The sequence below is a fragment of the Leuresthes tenuis genome, unplaced genomic scaffold (genome assembly GCF_036924035.1).
Source record: "Leuresthes tenuis unplaced genomic scaffold, fLeuTen1.0.hap1 SCAF_20, whole genome shotgun sequence".
NCBI classification, from domain to species: Eukaryota; Metazoa; Chordata; class Actinopteri; order Atheriniformes; family Atherinopsidae; genus Leuresthes; species Leuresthes tenuis.
In genome coordinates this window covers 19159249-19180143 of record NW_027325374.1, presented here as the reverse complement: position 1 = coordinate 19180143, position 20895 = coordinate 19159249, and the positions used below count along the sequence as shown (strand labels likewise).

The 20895-nt window shown below is 40.5% G+C and overlaps 1 protein-coding gene across 1 annotated transcript in view; it reads right to left on the bottom strand.

Annotated features, from left to right (window-relative positions):
* Window positions 1-20895, bottom strand: part of LOC140278227 (zinc transporter ZIP11-like) — a 139957-nt gene that overhangs the window by 953 nt on the left and 118109 nt on the right. The window contains exons 6-9 of the mRNA XM_072373181.1: window positions 13156-13323; window positions 1862-1931; window positions 290-388; window positions 56-214 (exon numbers count right to left, since the gene is read on the bottom strand). Of these exons, the coding sequence (XP_072229282.1) occupies window positions 56-214; window positions 290-388; window positions 1862-1931; window positions 13156-13323 (496 nt within the window). The remainder of the gene's footprint in view (window positions 1-55; window positions 215-289; window positions 389-1861; window positions 1932-13155; window positions 13324-20895) is intronic.

Here is a 20895-nt window from a genome sequence, read left to right as displayed (position 1 = left end):
TTAGATCAGTGGAGGAAGGATTTTAAAGACTCCAACTGAAAGGCCTCCCTCTTACCTGAGTTGAGCCTCAGGTATGATGTCATCCACCACCACGTAGACCATGGCCCCAGCAGCGAACGCCAACGCGTACGGCAGCAGAGGTTCTGCCACAACAACAGCGAGGGCACCCAGCAGGCCGGCAATGGGTTCGACCATGCCGCTGAGCTGGCCGTACCTGAAGGGGAACAATTCAAACTTTAAGTATGCGTTCTCAGACCAGGCGTTCCACTGAGCTGTTTGGAATCCCTACCAGAACGCCGTCCATGTTGAGACCCCTGAACCCCGCAGTGGCAGGCTCACTGCCAAGCCTTCTGGGAAATTCTGGATGCCAATACCGATGGCCAAGTTTCTGAAGGAACACAAAAAGTTGAATGCATCAGTTGGTGTGTAAGGGTGGAGTTTTCCTCCCTGACCCGAACAAGCAAAGAAACCAGAGAGAATTTTAAGTACGATGGCAGCTTCATCGGTTTAAGGACCCTTTAATAGTTTTGCAGGTGTTTTCTCAAGTGATTTAGTATGGAGAACTGAAACGGTTATAATCTGAAATAAATTCATTGTCAGGGAGCAACAATGCAAGAACCCTATTCGGTCACTAACAAATCTACTTCCAGTATCGTTCTTTATTGAGTTTGAACCAAACTATGCTTAATTGCTGACTTTTCTGTCTTTTTTGGCCATTGTTCAGACTTCAAGTTAAGCTAGCAGCTAGTGCTGTTAGCCTTCCGTGTTTTTACTCTGTCTCCAAGCTGGGCTGAGTTCAGTGGCCTGGTGGTGTTACGCTGAATATTGAACTCTTTAGAGATTATTCACCACAACGCAGGGACATGCAGACCATAACGAGCCTTATTATAAAACAAATCACCTTTTTTCTTTTCTTTTTTTTTTGACAGACAGAACCTGCGAACAAACTGTAACGTTGCAGTACTAACTTACAACCACTCGATGTCAGCAGAACTCAACACAGCAACAGATCTTTGCTGAATCTGAGGAGCACAACCTATAGTGTCAGAAAAACGAGGTCAGACTGCCTGTAATTCTACACAGACGATCAGAGGAACCGATTCTGATCGCATGCTGGGAGGAGCTGTGCAGTCATTTTGAGATGAGAAGCTTGCAAGCAGCTCGTCGCGAGCTGCTGATGGTGAAAACCAGATCAGCACATTCATAGATTTCCATTCATGAATGAGTGAAAGGGTGTGGAGTCATAACAAAACCATTTTAAACTTTTTTTTGTTTTTTTTAAATGGCAAGATGAGCTTTTAGGGGGATTAATAACTGCTGAAGTTGATCTTTCAACATAATGTCTGCTTAGCACCCAAATGGTGTTTTATCTTTGTGAGTACAGCAGCAGAGTGAGAAATCTTTATGAAATTAATCTAAAACACATTAGAAACGCTTTCATTTTGTTTCACTATTCAGCGCACCACCTTGTAGAAACGTGTAGCGCCATTTAGAATCCATGATCAACTGCTTGCTCATAAGATCAGTCTTTGAGTCAGATCTGTACTGACAGTACCCTGATCCAACCACAAGATGTCAACAGCACGCAAGCTACAACGTTAAACCCTCATTAGAAAACCACCATATTCTCACAGTGGCCAGTAACACACGAAAGTAATCAAAAACACCTTTAAACTTCAACCAAACCTGTCCATTTCAACTTTTTATTGAGACTATTGTTACACTGTATGTTTTTCTTCCATATTCAATCCCTAAAATTGCCAGATAAATCAACCAATTAAGTATAAAATTCTCACAAAGGGGGCGTTTTGAATAAGCAGAAGTTCTGTGAGTGCGTCTGAGCTTTTGATATTGGCCTTACCTGGCACTTTCAAAGGTAGCACAGCTAGTCTTTCCTATGGCTCCGAAACCGACCCCTACAGCCAAGCCCTCTGCGGAGAGAAAAACATGAGCAGATGATTGATAGTTTGTGTCCTATGTTTTCCCTGTCACATAGCAAAAAGAGCACTTTAGGAAAGAGAAGGGATACATTTAAAAATGTTGGAAAACCGCTGAGCCACTCCGTATTCTGGGTACAAAAGATACTGGATGGATGGACTGAAAAGAAATCCTGTGGGCTTTTTCATTTCGGTCCACAACAAGGTCTGCAGGTCTGAGAGGGTTTCCAGTCAAGAGCATTAATTGCCTTCTTTCACTTACTGTCTACTGTCAGGTTTTGATGGATGAAATATTCTATCCTGCACAGACAGCCCATGTAACATATATCAGAATATATGATATATATCTATATCAGAATACTTTGCCAAACTATTAAAGTATTCATGAGTGTAGCAACAAGAAATTACATATACATATATATTTTTTACTGTAAGCTCCTGAGAATTGTTTGCTTGAGATTTTATGTTGATGTTATGGTAATTTTACACTTTGGAAGCCTCGGCTTCTCAACTGCAACTGCTTAGGGGATTAAAACCGTAAAGCTGTATTATGAGGGATTTCCATAGTTGTGACCATTGCTTTGAGCCTGCTTCTTTTCCCTCTCTGAGCACTCTGCACAACCTGAGCAGCATCTCTCCCCTTATGTTCTGTTTGTCTATTTTATTATGCCTGTCACGTATATTTTAAGTACTCTTCATTCAGACTGAAAGTGAAAAGGTCACTGAGAGCGATGCATCTATGAGTGCGTTTGTGTGTTTGGGAGGTTTGGGCGTGTTTGGCTGTGTGCGTGAAGGCAGGTCTAAGGTTGTTTTGCATTTCACGCTGTCACGACACCTCTCCACACTGATTACTGGCTGTCAGGCTTGAGGACAGGTGTGGGTGGGTCAAATGCTGAGATATCCTGATATAACATCAGAGAGTCATGACTGTGATGTACAGGAGAGATATCCAGGTGGGTTTAAGCCTTTTTTCTGACACACTTTCCCATTAATCTCACGGCAACCGAACATGTCAGCTTAATCGTGTGCTGCTTTTCTCTGACAAATGAGATCAATCTTGTTAGGTTGAGCCTGGCAACATATACTTGCCTGTCTGAACCTCGTGTGGTCACATGAATAGACAGACATGTACTGGAATTACTTGGTCATGTAATGTTTCAGACTGAAAATCAGACTGGCTGTGCAGTTAAATAATCAAAAAAACAACACTGTAACTGACCGAACTGCGTCCATATCTGTAGACTGGGTGACAAAATGTTCAAGACATTCTGCTGCCTTTAACTTTCCCTTGGGTAGATCATCATATATGTAACTATAGCCAAATTCACAGCACAGATAGTTTTGGGATTTTGTCAGATAAAGCCGCAGTTATAAAATCAGGATTTTTATTAGAGCAGAGCGTCAGTCGAAAAAAGCTTTAAGCAACTGTAAATTGGCATGTAGTCCTAATGGTCTGATTTTCAATCCCAACTTCTGATGTGCTCAGCAGTATGTCAGAAGAAAAAGAAAAATATGTGCATGGGAGCAGCCTTATCGGGAGTTTGGCTGCACTAATATGCACTTACACTTTACTGTTGCTCTCCTTTGAGGTTATTCTTTTCTATCTGATTTTAGTTGAGCATATACATGCAACAGATTGGAACCCCAACTGGACTATCTGGGTGTGTTAGTCTGATTTTGAGAAGCTCGACTTCGTACAATGTTGACCCCAACATTGTACGTAAATATGGCTACCATATTTACATGTCTTTAGTCTCAAAGATTGTAATTCCATTGCAGTGTCGGGAATGGAAAGCCTAAAATGCTAAGAAGTCCTTGAGGTAAACCTATAGTCATCCCCAATTCTGTCCCAAAAACTCTATTCAGTCCCAAAACTCTAGAAGCTGTGGTGAAATAAAGTTTGAATTGTTTGACTCGTTGTTCACTGCCACATACCACAAGGTTTTTTAAGCATCCTAATTCACAAGTGATCATCACAAATACATAAGATGAAAAAAAATCTAATAAAATCACACAAACAAAAATGAAACAACAAATTAGGTGTAAACAACAGGGAATAAATTGTATCCACAGCGGTTTAGGCACCTGCATCTGCAATTGCTTGAACTTTTGGATAAAGAGCGAGGAGAGAAGGGGAATGACGTGAGGCAAAGGGGCCAGGGTGGAACTGTACTTCATGCATGGCGTGCATGCTCAATCAGGTACTGAGCGGCCCACATGACATATGAACTTTTTAATCCCTGCTTGTTGCCATGTAAACAGACATCAAATTTGATCACTTTTCCACAGCTGTAGAGTTGAGCCTAAATTGTTCTCAATCAAAAAAAAAAAAAAAAGGATAAACCTGTCATGTTAATGTAAGGATACAGCCACAGCTTATCTCAAGACGCCATGTTCTGCTCAGATGCTTCTGGAAGCCAGTGGTTAACCCCGCTGGGTGCACTCTTCAACAGAAGGACCCAGGTGACTATTTTTTATACATATGTATATATGCCATCTCAGAATGTAATAGTTACTCATATAGGGGGAAAGAAGAAGGAGAAAGAAGCATAATAAGTTCCGGAAATGACAAAAGGAACTTTCTCGGCAACTTTGTCCAAGCTTGACAATATGGACAGGCAGTATTTTGTTACCATCAGTTCTGAAGGGGACAACACAATCCTCGAAACATTCATTGGATCCAGCTGGATTGCTGTGAGACTTACAAGACCAAGATCTGGACAAGCAACAAGCTATCTATTTGTGGTCAAAACGCTGGAACAGGTGTTCTGTGCTGGTATTCAGGGGTGGGTTTTAAGTATGAAAACAATGGAGTATCCTGTTGGTTGACTGGCTCAGCTGGTCGCCCTATGTTGATTTAATGAAATAAATCAATGATCAATGTGGTGACAGATAGATGCTTCATCCAATCAGCTGCCAGTAACCTTTTGACAGTGCCTTTTGTGTCTTCCCACTACTTCTCAGATGCTTCTGTTATAATCTAGTGTTGTGGCTAATCATCTCAGCAACTACATATCCTGGAAAATGGCATTAGCAGTGTACCTTTCTGAGTAATTGCTGATCCATAATGGTTAAAGGTACATCTAGAATATCCATTCAATGAATACATTTACCTTCTGGGTTTAGGCTTTTTTTTTTCAAATGAAAAAACATACCTGCCTTGAACCAAGAAAAAGGCACAAAGATAATAACAAAAAACTCAAACAATGAGGGCAGCAAAAAGAAGCCGAGATAAAGGAATGAGTGGAAGGAAGAAGCAAAGATAAGAGGGTGAGAAATCAAGTTCCAGATGCCCCTACAGCTACAGCTTTGAAGAGTCGAGGGAACACTTCATCATAATCTAAAGTCTGCGATTCCCTCTGATAAGAATATACACTTCCAATCCACTTGCCGTCGGCCCACTATAGGCAGACAAATTGTTGCACTGCACTGGGATACACACCCTTAGGCATACTGTGGGTCCCTTTACTATCCATCTCAATCCTGGAGCTGTCTGAAATGCCATAGGGTCAGTAGAAACTATTGTACGTGCACTGAATAACCTTCTACTGAGTAAAAAATAAGTTAAATGAGATTATACTCTTTTTATCAATTAAGTCACTAATGCTGTTATCTGCGGAACATCTGGAAAAGGTCAGGTAACAAGAATCTTTGTGTTATCGGCTTTTTTGGCCAAAGAAAGCGTTTTCTGACAACAGCTGCTCACGCAGCTGCAAATGTGAGCTGAAGGTTTGAGAGTGTTTTGCAATTGGACTACGCTGGAAGTTCCTCTTCTGAAACTGAGTTCAGTGTTAAGAGCACTAAACCCCAACAAACATGTCAAGCTGTACTCCTGAGGCTAATATAAAAGTTCAGAGGAAACCAAACCTGTACCTGGCTTCAACTACTCCAACTCACGGATATGTAGACGGTAGATGAGGTGGTGGCTCGCGCAAATCAACTTTCATCAACTTTTTAATCGACATTCTTTGTTGATGAAACCTTCCTCAAAAGCTTAAGAAACAGTGGGCAAACACTCCCCCCCCGACCCCCATCATCAAACACGACATAGGACATAGTCTCGACAGGGAGCCTACCAAAGAACTTGGGGACCATGGACAGTATGTATGGCCATAAATGAGCTTTTTCTAATATGCTAATATTCTATGTACCTATCTGTTCCGCATGTAACATATTGGACCCAGAGTATTCACTGCAAATTCATGTTTTCGGGCTTGAGTTCCGGTTGCCTCTGTGAATTGGCTTCTTCTTTTAACTTTTCAGATGTCTGTAAAAACATTTCTTCTTAATGAATCTGTCGGTGCAGCTGATGGCACAATAGCTCTTCTTCTGTTTACGTGTTTTCTGTGTTTTCCAGCCAGTCAATCAGTCCAATGAGCATTGGAAGAATGGATGATTAACCAATGAGTGCCATGGGCAGGATGAACACCTTTTCACAGCTGCAGCGCAGACATTCTTAATGTTCCGTGCACGCATTATTCGGCTCTCCTGATGCATGCCTGCTAAATGACAAATGAGGGAACAGGCTAAACTGTTTCTACTCTGCAACATTCTAAGCTCTTTGCCAAGCATTTAGGGAAATAAGAGAGTTTCTATTGTTTGCTAAGGAAGACAACAGAAATAAAATTGCATGGAGGCAGCAACAGGGTGAAGCTGAGAGCAGAATGTAATAAGTGACAAATCTGTCTGATATGAGGAAAACTGAGAGGAATAATGAGCCGTGAAGACATAAAATGTTGCTCCTGTGTAAGAGCAGGAACACAAGTCTGAATAAACTGATGACTAGTTGGAACAAATGATAAATGTTTGACCTTTTTACCATGTCCCGGAAGAAATTCTTGCTGGTTTTGGACAACATGTGTTTGAATTTATTTGGATACGTCAATGTCTCTGCTGTGTATGTCTGGGTGTGTACAGCAGCCGGTCCTGTCCCATTACCTCTTAATGTTCTACGCTCTTTTCAGCACTGACAATACCTCTGCTGACAGGCCATTATGTCACAGTAGTCATTTATCCCATTCCATCTTCCTTTAAGCTCCTCTCATCACCCATTGACACACTCCTTTTTTCACTGTGCCTAACGCTAATACACCTCCACTGGCCATTTTGTCTGACCAATGGTCCAAGATTTCAGGGTACTGCAGGTGATGGTGCAAATCATCACACGAGACTAGCTGGAACCAGAGAACGAGTTGTGACTAAACTCTTTTTTTTTTAATCCCTACAAAGAAATCTTGCCCTTCCCCGATTTATATTTTTGGTATATCTGGTGGTATGTCATTTCCGGCTGACTAATTTTGCTCAGTCCAACTGCCAGTAGTGGCTGTGAATGAACCTACCTCGACCACCATTCTAACTGGGATCAACCCTAATGGTTCGATGGACAGAAAGGACAGCCATCCATCTCCAGCTCTCAGAGCCATTAAGTGTTCAGAGCCTCTTTGAGGATCAGATCATGTTATTATGCAGCTGCGTTTTTGTGTTGTTGAAGGGGAAGCTGGTGCTTCAAGAAGGAAGGCTCCCTTCCCCTCGTGGACAGACGGGAGTTGAAAAATAAGGGCACTTATCAAAGTCAGGTAAAAGGCACCCACTAAATGGCTGATTTTTTCAGCACCAAACACAGCAACAAATTCATGTTCAACATCACTATTAAAGCTGAACCCAGATTTCTATGTAAAATAGATCTCTTTCATCAGCTTGAAAACACTAAATGGGGTAATTAGAGACTAAGGCTCTTGGTGTTTGTAGCTGATGTGAAATACATGATTACTTAGTGAAGAAGAACTTCAAAGAAGCCAAGGAGGTATTTCTTTTGCAAACTGGGGATTGCAAAAGTGAACACAACACCAGCAACAGGACACATAGCTGTAATTTAAAAAGAACACATCCTGCTTCTGGTAGAGGATAAAAATTACCATTACTTACACATGCTCTATATTTTATTCAATTATTACTACAATTACCATAAATAACATTTTACATAAATGAAACTTCATCTGTTTATGGTTGATGGTCCTCCTGCTTGCTAGAAAGCATTCTTATAATGCCTTTCTATCTGTTATGTGTCATATTTACAGAACTTTTTGGTAAATCAAAATGCGCGGTAAGCATTGTCATTGTCAGGAAACATAGGAAACAAGTAGTGTGACAACAGATTTTACTTTCAAACTACATTATTTCAGTAGGGGGCTTTTGTGGGAGTGAATAGAACTGGAGTCACTTCACCATAATCTTAAAACATGCACACACAGATGTTCAGAAACAAGTTTTATGCTGATTACCTGTTCCCCCCTTTGATCATACCCCTCCCTTTTGCAGGCCCTCTTTTCTTTTAGGGATCTCAGAGAAGTGGTAATCTAGCCCTTTAACTTCAACTGGGCTTTGGATGCCATATAGATGGCTGGATGACCACTACTCCTTGATCCCCAAAAGAAACAGGGAACCTTACCTCGGCCAAATGGAAGATTAGGCCTAAAGTGGGGGACAGGGATTGGGCCTTTGTCTCCTGTTATGCTAGCGATTCCCATCTGAAACATGGATTATCAGAACATCTCCACGTCTTCATTCACCCCAATAAGTTCCCAACATACACTGATGAATATTACACTGTAATATTTGTTAGGACATGGACCTGGCCCTTTAGTGACATCCTGTGATGCCTGGCATTGGGACACTGTCAGAGGATCCTTCGGGTCCAGTTCGTCATAGAGTGAGGTCTTTGTAGATTGGGCTTGTTCTGCCAGGTCAATGCCTTGAGCTCTTCTTCGTGTTCCTTAAGCTAAACCAGAGAGGTTTCTGTTTAGAGTATAGAGTGTATGTCTGTGGCACATGAATCCACGGTTTATGCACACACATCACATACATTTATACACAAAAACAATATATGTTCACCATTTATGCTGCACAGTTTGTTTAGTTCTTTAAAGAAATTCATCTAGTCAGTCCATCACTGTGTAATTGTACAAGACATGTTTTGCATGTGCATGCACCAATATGGAGATAAAGCTGAAGGCATCAAGCAGTAAACAGTTTTATTCTTTAATGAACCTGCCTTTCAACACCTGATAACAGCCTCCACGATGCATTGACCTCCCGCTGTAAACACATTAAACATTTTTCCCTAAAGTGCTTCTTATCCACAAACAATGAGGCAAACAATAATTTTATGCTAGAATTAGGATATTGCTGCTACTTATCAAACAAATGGAAATCAATCAAGTCTGATGCGGAAAAGGCTTCAAACAGAGCGAGGCTGTTTTTCCATTAATTACTTTGTGCTCTGGTTTGAGCAAATCTCTAACAATTCCAAATTTATAATGTAAGTAATGCATCAGTTTCCAAGCTTAACTAGTAAAATCAGAAGTAAGACTCTCATTACATTTAATTTAACTTGAGTAGCCTTTCAGTTATCCTGGAGAAACAGCTCTGTGAAACCTGTGCATCTTAATCACTGCTGCTTTTTATCAAACCCTGTGGTCACACTAACTGCTGGGCTTGCAACGCTGCCAAACTAAATGATTTTTAAAATATTGTTTTAGGCCAGGAGGGATATGTTATCCCTAATTCCTAGTTTGAATTTGCCTCTCTAGCTGCCAACTTTACAAACTTCAAACATTGTCAAAAGTCACGTCAGTGCCATCAAGCACACAGAAATGCTGACACGTACAGCCCCGTGTTTTACGCTGACATCTGGAAGATAAATCGCTCGAACGAATAATTCCACACAGCGACAAAAATAACTGGTTTCTGGTTGGAAATGAAGAGTGACATCTTTCACAAATGTGGCAGCAGCCACATTTATAAATCCAATAAAGGACATTCTCACTTATACAATCAATGATAAGAGACGGGGTTATCTGTGTCAAGTGTGCTTTTTTCATTAGATAGTGTTTTAAATCTTGAACAATTTCATTTACCAATTATATGAACAGAGAAGATAGACTAACACCATACAGGCAAAGCACTTTATTACTGTAATTATGGAGAGTAAACTCCACTCTGAGATGTGAATTGACATACGAGTGCTTCTAACCTGATTAAATTTCTTTTCATATTATTTCTGATTAAAGTCACCAAAGAACATTCAGTCTGTTCTGATCTATGACTGCAAATAGCTGAACTCTTAGGCCCAGACTTACAATGGCTTTGAGCCCAGCGCAAACCTCGTTTTGATGTTAAAAAGTTACTACTGGGCACCTGAATTGTACACAGTGATTTTTGTCGCTGGCCCTGTTGCATAATGTATATATTTATGGGCATTTACCTTTGGAGGGCAACATTCTAAAATTCTAGGAGGAGATTATTCTGTAGAACTCTGCAGACTCATTTCAAAAGCTTTTAGAAAATGACTGCCATTGGCTTCATTACTTCCAGCCAAAACATGACATGTCTTAAAAGTTTGTACTTGCCAAAAGAGGCACAGGTGGCAACAGACAGTGTGTGGAGAAAGGGGATTATTCCATTCATATAAATTCAGAAAAAATGCCAGGAGACGATGTTTTTAGAAAGTATCAACTGCCAAGCCACATTATTCTTCATAAAATGGAAGAAATGTTCCAATGCAATACCTGCTACCCCAAAACTTTATTTAAATCCCCAATTAAAGCAAAAACCCCCCCCCCCAAAAAGTCGGGCTGCTGTTTGAAATGCTCGGGACTGCAGGCAGTGCCGGTCCAGCACCTGGGCTGTACTTCTACAAAGCCGTGCTGTTGTCACAGATGCAGTGTGTGGTTTCATATACACATTTCACTCTGACTGAAATATGGAAAGACGTTGTCGGGATGGGGTGGGAGTATATGTTGCTCTGAAACTTGTACATATTTCAGCATTGATGGAGACTTTCTAGATGTGCAAGTTGACAATTCTATTGGCACTAATGCACCCCCATTCCATCAGAGATGCAGGCTTTTGAACTGAGTGCTGCTAACAAGATTGTCCCTCTCCTCTTTAGACCAGAGAATCCCGTGCTGATGATTTCCAAAAAGAATTCAAAATTTCCACTGGTCTGACGACAGAACAATGTTCCTCTTTGCCTCAGTCCAGGAGAAGGACCATGTTCACATATGGCTTCTTCTTTACATGATAGAACTTTAACCTGCATTTGTGGATGGCACATTGAGCTGTGTTCACTGGTAGTGTTACTGAGCTCATGAAGTGATTTCAACGAAAGAATCCTAGCTGTTTTCTGTGTAGCCTCTTTCCATCTTTACTTCTGAGAGACTCTGCTTCTGTAAGGTGTTCTGTCATACCTAGTTATGTTATTTACCAGGTGTCGGTTAACCTAATCAGTTGCAACATGTTCCTTAAGCTGTTTCTCTGTTGCTTTTCCAGCCTTGTACTGGCCCCATTCCAACTATTTAACATTTCAAATAATATCTGTGTTCTGCTGTGTATAAAATATTGGTTTGACCGGATTTCAAATCAATGCCTTCTGATTGTAATTACTTTACACAGTGACCCATTGGTACACCCCACTTGGATTTGTGCGTTTCAATTTCAGTTATTGATTTAGCTCTCTTGACTGAGGACTCTTTGCAGCACATCTTCTGCCGCAGGGATTTGCTTTTCGTGCACGTTTACACTTGTGCTCACACAACCATGACTAATCACAGACACAACTATTGCTGCAATTACAGAATGTTTAATTAAATTTTTGGTACTGTGTGGGTTTTTGGGTTTTTAAGTCAGCGTGCAACAAATCAGTTCAGTTCTTTGAACACTGGAACTGGCTATCAAAAACTGAGCCAGGTGCTGTGATGAAAGACATAATAGCTTCTCAGGAACACCTTACAATTCTTGACAATGATGTAGCAAAGGGAGTGGGATAATAAATATGAGGCTAAATACTTGTGGGTTTAAAGCATGTGGAAATTCAAGTCACGACTACTCCTCTTGCCAATTTCATACAAAATGACTGAGAGGGATTTAAAGGTCTATATCAGCCAAAAAGAAAATTCCAGGTAAGCCGGTGGTCATTATGTTCATGGCCTTGCAGTTAATTGCTTTTTTTTAAAATCACGAATTGTATTATCTTAATTTTTCATGTTTGGTTTGGAGCTGTCAGAAAGTAAAAAAAAAAAAAAAGAAGTGTGACTGACAGACAGTCAGTCTAATTAGCTTGTTAGACAGAAGAATGACTTGCTTGCCTACGTGTTCAATAAAGCAAGGTCAATTCCTGGGGAAAGCTGTCCATTCGCTGAGATCTTTGCGTCATAAATATTCAAACAGCTTATTTGAATTGAGGAAGAAAGGAAGAATTCAAATTCTGGGAGCTTCGCAGATCCCACTCAGTACAAAACAACCTGGACTGGTATGAAGAAATAGAGCTTAATGTGAAAGGAGCAGCTTCATTGTTGAGTGTTTTTTAGTGAATTGTAAACTCAGTGAAGCTATATTCAGTAGAGATTTTGAAGTATCTGCACAATAAATAATTGTGCCCATCTCCTGTTTTGTGCCTCGGGCATAAACATTAACAAATCTAGTTTTATTATTTAGAAAGTTAGCTCTCAAACTGATTCAGGTGATGCATAATTAACAGAGGAATTACAACATGAACACCTTTGAGCTGGCCGTGTTATTTTAGCTTTCCTGTCTGCATTAGCGTGTTTTCCCTCGTAGGGTCAGTTCAACACATTACTGGCAACAACACTGGGCCTGAGAGAGAGATTGGTACCAATTGTCTGTGACTCAACTGCAGGGAAATGTAAGTGTTTGAGAATAAAATGGCTAGTCCAGTATCAGGTTTGTGTGTGCGAGTCTGAGCTCAATTTGTTGTGTGCTAGTGTGAGCTGTTGAGTCTATTTACTATATACTCTCACTTATTGAGTATAGGGTTATTCAGTGTAATTAAAACTAACTGCTATAAACAGAGCTGTGAAAACATTGTGTAAAAGGTGTGATATTGTATCACTAATCTCTAAATCAGAACTTTACCATCACTGAAGATCAACATGAAGAAGACAGAAGAAGCTAATCTATGCTTTCTTGTGAAGCTTTTTAGCAACATCAGAACTCAACTTGTTCATTCACATATTTCTGATGGGCCACTGACAGACTCATACCAAAAGAAAGAATAACCACCGTTACATTTGTGACCCTAAACAATTAAATACAAATATCACTGCTTCTCTCTGAACAGCAGAGGCACAGTTTGTGTCGTAATTTGGGAATTCGAATTGCCTTCCTTTGCTAACTTTCATGTCTCTTAGCCTGTTCTCACCTGGAATGTTATGGATGGTGATGGCAAGGATGAGGAGAAGAATTCGCCGCCAGCTGCTACCCGTCTGCCCAGCCCCCTCCTGCTGTTTGTTGCACGTTTCCTGTCCATCTAAATGGCCCGAATGAGGTCCTCTCCTTCTCTGGTAGACATCACCGTTCTCGAGTTTATCTGTGTTTTTAAAAAGAAAAAAAAAAAGAGGATAGTGATTAAAACTGTTACCAACGTTCTACAACATCCACAGACTCAGGCTTTTCTTGAGTCTGAAAGCTCTGCTCTAACTGAAGCTTCCCTGAACAAGGCCTGAATGCCTGGAAACTTGCACACTGCAAGCTGCCACCAACAATGTTTATCACCTCCCAAAATAAAAAAATCACGCAAGCGAGCATGGGACAGTAATCAGAGTTTGGACTTGTCTGTCAAAGGCTCTTTTTTCACCTTTCTTTACGAACAAAAAATGCTTTAAGGAAAAACCTGTTTGACGCATACACCTACATACAGTTAAGCCAAGATGTAAAAAGATTTCAGCACTTTGCTATTAAGTGTTCCTTCTTAAAACAGTTGAATCATAGGCCTGAGGCTTTGGCGTCGTTTTAGCCAGTCATGCATCTCTTAATTAACCCTAAACCTAACCCCAGAGGAACCCCAGAGGGTACAGTTATTGCAGATCTTCCAAAATGTACAGTAAAACAGACAAGTTAGACGGTGTAGTTATGTTTTTGTTAGTATAATTACTGCATAAAGGATTTTTTTTTTGCCAAATTTCAATAGTAGTTTCATAACATTTTTCTTTTTCTTTGGCATATCAGTTTATTTAGTAAGCCATTTATATTATTATTTAATTTATTCTAAAATGATTGTAGTTTCAAAAGCCTGTGAAAAGAAAAAAAAAGCATTTCACAGTTCATATTCAGTTGCTGTCACACCCACCGGAGGTCGCATGCTATTCCAACGTATTTATAGACCTTTTTAGCAGCATGACCTCTCTTTTGAGAGGAGAACAGTCTCAGCTCACTGCAGTGAGCCAAATCCATACATACCAGCAGTGTTTACATCACAATTCAGTTGTGCAAAGACCACTGCAGCAGACTCAATCGCTGCTTTACAAAAGCCAAACAAAAATTCCCTTTTGACAGCAGCAGTGTGTCCTGAAAATATCTATATAAAAGACTTTTTGGGAAAATTCTGTGCTTGGTGATTTTCTGTGCCTAGATCTGAAAATATGTCAGTGAACCATTAAGATTAGTTATATATTTCATCTAACTGAAGAAATAAATGAGTTAATAATGATATCATCAACCAACCAGCTGCTGTTATGTTCTGCGGTACGTGTGTTAACAACCGGTTCAACACATGACTCATGGCAAGTTTATCTCTAGAAGAGGGATTGGTGGTCGTTGCTGCTCCGACTGCGGATGAGTGTAATGTAAGTACTTGAGAAGAGAACTGTAAGTTTTATTATTTACACATCAGTTTGGTGTGTGGTCTCAGCTCCTGGGCTATTTACTGTATTATCTCTCATACTGTAATCACATGCTCTCAGGGTTATTAAGTACTACAGATCTCAAGAGAGGCAGACCCTGAGGAAAAGAGGGGTGCAATACAGTGGAGTGGATCACTCCAAAACCTAGAATTATCCACTCGAATCGAGGTGTAAGTAATTGGAAAAAAAGGGGCCGCTGTACTGTCTCTCTCTGTTATTTTGACCAGAATGTGTCATTGACATTTCATTCAGACCTCCAGAAATCAGGTCGACCTGTGAAAAAAGAACAAAATATGTCTCTTTTAAACTAACGGAGTTCACAATCAGCTGCTTTTACACATTCAGCAGGAACACTCTAACATATATAACAACATTAAGATTCCTTTTATGTTGTAAAAGTCCAGTGCTCACTCCATTTAACCCCGCATTTGACCTCCATATTTTGTTCTTTTAAGTCCCTCAAACAATATGCTAATTCTATGCGGCAGTTGGCCAGGTGTGTGGAGGTGTGCAACCAGAAAGGGTTTCAACTCCACTCAGTCAATATTCATCCTCTATCTAACTTGTTCTCATTTGTTTCATCATCCTACCGCCTCAGCTTGCAGCAGCATGGACCGCAGTCACCGCCGTGCAGGGAATGACTCAGCGTGACTAACCTTTCACTATGGAAAAAGCCTCTGACAGCAGGGTTTGACCCTGACCATTCAGGAAAGGCATTAACATTTTCTCTCTCCCTCTTTTTTTTTTCTTTTTGCTTTTAGACGCATAATTACGTTTTGTTCTGACAATTTCCAAACCCTTAGTAGGCACTGCGGCTCAAGGGGAAAAGTGTAAGTCAACTTTCACGGCTTTCTCCAAGTAGACAGTAGTCACAGATTAAATGAATTAGAGCTTTATTAATATGCAGAGTACACTTAATCAGTTGGATGCAAGTGCGTCAAAGAGGATCCCTGACTGCATCAGAACAAATGTTTTAAAAGACGCTTCCTACAGAAACACTCAAAATCATAATAATTAGGCTATTGCAATATTAGTGTGAATATCATATTGGCTGAGCATGAAACATACCCAGTAAAAGAGGAAAAACTTCGACGCCACTTAGGTTATCAAAGGTTACGCACCCAAAAAAAGATGTGTTGTTGTGACAGGGCCAATTTATGGCGAGATTAAAGGGTTATTTCATCAAGGCGATGTCAACAGGTGGCTGTTGTCATGATTTGGTACAGAACTGTAGATACTAAAGGCATCGAGTTGCAAAGATGGCTGAAAGATTCATTCAGAAAAGCTCTCTGAGGGTACAGGTACTGGCCTGATGGAGAGAATTTAAAAAAAAAGGAAAAAGCATCAATAATAACTCTGTTCTGTTGCACTGTTCTGTCTTTTTTTCTTTCACTTTCCTTGAGTATCTTTTTAGTAGTTTGGCTTCCTTTCTTCATTTGCTTTTCCAGCCCTGTGAATCTCTGAGTGGCTCTCAGTGGTTCCACCTGGGTAATTAGTCGTGAGTGTATTTACAGACTCGTGCCGTCTCTCGTCAGTCGGTATGGGAATGTTTCCTGTGTTTCTTGGGCTTGCTCTTTCCCCACTGTCATCGTTCCGTTGACCCGGTCGCTTTGCTTTCTCCACATCAATTTATCTTGTGTGTCGCCATCTGCTTTTCTGTCATTAGAAGTAAGTGTGATGGAAGTTTACTTTAAGCTCCTGACTTGATTTCTGTGTGCCTACGTTAGGGTGCGCTCTTTGAACTGTTTGTTACTATGACTGGAGGCGCTATGAGCAGCTGTTATCTCTCATTAAACAGAAGAGGAAAGAAAGTTAGTTGAAGGCACCACATCCTTCCAACTCTCAAAAATTCACTTCCAGGAACCAACTTTTAAATCGCATGAGGAAAAGCTATTGTTTTAACTTTAATTGCAATCAATGTCAACGATTCAGAAAACAGACTTATTGACACATTATACTATATTTGTAGTGGTCTGGAAGTTTGGCTGTGTGGACTCTGCTTTAGTTTTGGGGTTTTCAGACATTACTGACGTTCATTCAGCAGTTATATAAAACGAGATAAGCATCACAACATGTACATTTTTTTGGGAATCGTCTTGATATAGCACCTTTGATGCTGAATAATAAATACAGATTTTGGAACATCATTTGAGGACAGATGATTTGTTTTTGATGATGAAAACATTCGAATATAACAATATGTCTCCATAGCAAATCGCTTAAGGTGCTAAACTGGCCTGCTAAACTCGAGTCCACCCCCAGATTTAGCCCATTATGAAACAAAAGCTATGACAAAGTAAGCCCTGAACTGCTGAGTGCCTAATCCTTTATCTTGGTACTTGTTTGAAGTAAATAAACCAGGCTGTGCATCACTGCCAGAGGGTGGTGGTGTGGACAATATACTGTAAGTAGTTTTAATTTCAGGAAAATAAGTAATTGTCCAAACTGGAAACAAAAGTTTAAGAGAAAAAAAAAAGGAACAATAACTGCGGTGGACATCCACAAGAGGTAAAAAGAGGTCTCCTTTGGGAACTATTTCAACCTCTGGGAATAACCAGTTTAAAATGCCCCATTTCAACTGGTTATTCATTTTAATCAGAGGGAAATTCCCAAACCTCACGCAAGTGCAGAAACTTTTGTGGATTAGTTGAAGCTTTTCTGATTTTTACCATTTCCATTCACTTTTTCTACATCATGTGAAGACAGAGACCAGGCTAATGATGTTTACCTTTCAAAACTCCACCAGCGAGTCTCTGCAGCTCACTTGCTCCGAGCCGTGTATGTCGTGTTATGAGAAAACGTGATGCGGCAGAGACGGTGCCAAGTTTTCTGAAATGTGATGCTGCCATCAGATTCAAAATGAGCAAGTTTTTGTTACTTCAGAAAAGTACACAATCTCTCAAACTGCTCTTTTGACATGTCTGTGACTCGTTCAGATTATATGCAAAGCATTGGGAATCATTTGAAACAAGTTACTGTGCATTAAACGTTTATTTTCCTGGCTTTAACCATAATAAGAACCCCTTTCTCATCCCGGTACAACCTGTTCATCCTCCCTACTGTCCTCTACCTCTCACTCCTCCTCCCATCCCTCCATTTGTCTCTCTCAGAAACATTCTCGAACACAGGCAATTGACCTCTATTAGAGCATTTCAAGTGTCTCAGTTTTGCCACGTAGGCAGCAGTAAACAGGAATTATCTGGCTTGTAAAGGTCAAAAGATGTGGAGTTTTTGCTCTGGGTGCTCGGGTTACACCCTCAGTCAGTGGGTGCTTTTAAAGGAAGAAAACAAAAAACAGTTAATTTCTCTCCAATTGAACTCCCCAAACCATTAAACCTTAACAAATGGTTGTGTGTACATACCCTGTGAGCACATCGCCGTCTCTTTCTCGCTGCTAATGATTGCAGAGGGGCCGTTGGGCATGATTTCTATCCTCTGTTTTCTACATTGTGTTGTTTAGAACTTGGTGATTAACGTAGGCGGAGAGTCAGACGGCGGCGGCGACATTGTAATTTCAATACTTTTATGACGACACGTTTATCTCAAGCAGGGGCAGTTTGTCCAATAAGCAGATGAAGCAATGCTTGTCATAAAGAGCAAAAAAAAAAAAACCCTGACACGTCACAAACAGTAACTTATACACACAGCGACACCCAGTGGTCGGAATGAAAATGACATGAAGACCAACCCATCTGAGTTTTATTGCTTGTCATTTTTTCATTAGTATCATCTGTTTATATATTTTATATCTTTATATCTGCTCTTCAAACGAGCTTTAATCCCAAGTTTGATGGCATCGTTTTCCCGTTTCAAACGTCTTACATGCTTGAGTAACAAATGAAGGTGGTGGCAAATCGTATTGATCTGCGTTAATTGCATTAAGAAAGGTTGCAATTCATAACGCCATGCTGCACAGCCGCAATTTGTTGCCACAATGAGGTTGTAAACTTATATATTTTTAAAACCTTTATCTGACCAGGAAAGAAATTATGTTGATGAGAGAAAAAAATCTTTTTTGTATGGAGGTCAAGGCCAAGCAAGCAGCAAAACAAGTCTGTATAATGTGGAATATATGGAATTCCTGGTAAATACAATACATGGAATTCCTGGCTAGTTTTTATTTATTGACCATGTAAATAAAAAGTATTCAAAATCTGTTGAAGAACTCCTGCAACATGTACGAGTGTGTTCCTGATCAACTTCCAAACAAGCCTGTATTTGGAGGTTGGACAAATAGTTTGAGCAGGCTGAATACTAGCAAGAAAATGAGAATTGGACTCAAAGGTTGAGGTAAAGCAGAGATAGAGAGAGGGGGGGTGAATTTACACAATGGATGTAAGTTTTCACTAGATGTCAGAACAGGTCACTGAATGAGACACTTTCAAACCCAAGGGGCACAAAAAAGTGCCAGGTTGCTGCTTTTTCAGAGATTCTCTTGTTGTTAGTGACTTCAGACACCCAAATATGTGCTCTGAAGCTCAGAGAAAGTTTTCTTTTTTTTCCAATATGTCCCCTTTAGGCACCATCTTTTCCCAAGCCATGCCTTGAACTCACTGAAATTAATAAACTGGTCAGACAGAAAGTGACTGGGACACACTAACAGGATTTTACAGCGTTGCTGGAACTGTGCCCTAAAAATAGAGTCCATCCTCTGAGGCTGGGGATCGATGTAACGTGGATACTATTTCCCTCAGGGGCTAGAAATAGACTTGCAGAAAATGGTGGCAAACCTCAGAGGTTGAATGAGAATGAACTTTTCATCAGGGCAGTGAGTGCCTTGAAGCAGTACTTTAGTATATGTTGTCCTACTGTATATAGGAGAAACCACAGCAAGAACTTCTATCTTGAGGATTCTTCTATTCTTCAAGGCACTTTTATTGCAAAATGTTACCACAACAGTCAAGCTCTACAGCCAAAGCACAGCAAGAGCCATTTAGTTCGAACAAGAGTCTGCCAGATCATAATTTGCCATTTGCATAGATAGATTGGAAATAGATTGGAAGATGAAAGAGTGGTTAAAGAACAGCTAGACATTCAAGAAAACAAACTTTGCCATGGTGTTCATTTTATCCGCGCAGACACAGTTCTCTGAGTTCTCCAAACTCACAACGACCAGCCATTTGCTGAATGCTGAATGCAATCCTGCAGATGTATTTCACTCATAGCGGTTTGAAGATGCTGAAGATATTTCATCATAAACCAAATGCAACCTCATGTTGACACAGATGAGATGTCATGAGGTAGAAACACAACTATTAGTCCTTTGGAGATTCAGTATCTGAACAAAATTTCATGGATATTTATTGTATAGTAATGGAACTATTCCGCCACGTCTTCAGCCATGTTGCTAGCATAGCTCAGAGTATAAATTTGATCTGTGGGAACAATCGTGCAAAGTCCAAGCTGAGGCAGCTATAGTTAGCAGGAGTGTCCTAAAGGAAGTTCCACCACACCACCATGCAGCCCAAAACAGAATTAAATGATCTGTAAATTTCATTAACCAATGGCTTTTTCACAATAGAAAACATATCAAATGTTTTAAGAGACATTAGCAACAGTTTATAAATGTCTGAACTAAAGAGAGCAGCTGCTGGACCTTTTTTGAGATGAATGTTGTCCCATTCTTATCTGGTATAGGATTCAAGCAGCCCAGCAGTCCTGGGTCTTCTTTGGTGCAATTTGGGTTTCAAGAAATGTCCAAATGTTTTCTGTAGGTGAAAGGTCTGGATGGCAGGCAGACTCTTCTACTGCAGAGCCATGCTACAGTGGTCGATGCAGCATGTGGTTCAGAATAGTATGAAAGGCCCTTCCTGAAAAAGACATTGTCTGGATGGGAGCATATGTTGCTCTTCAACCTGACCATACCTTTCAGCATTGATGGTGCCTTTCCAGATGAGCAAGCTGCCAGTTTCATAGGCACTAATGCACCACGGTGTCACCAGACATGCAGGCTTTTCAACTGAGCGCTGATAGCAAGCTCGATGGCCCCTCTTTTTACTCTAGAGAACGTGGTATTCCGTGACTTCAAAAAGCTATTTCAACATTTGCTTTGTCTGACCAGAGAACTAGTTTTCCCACTTTGCTTCAGTCCATTTTTAAATAAGCTTTGGTCCAGAGAAGACGGCTGCCTTTCTGGGTCATGTTCACACGTGGCTTCTTCTTTACACGGCCCAGCCTTAAGCTGCATTTGTGGATGGCACAGTGAGCCGTGTTCACAGACACAGAGGGGAAACTTTGAAACGTTTGATGATATTGTGCAC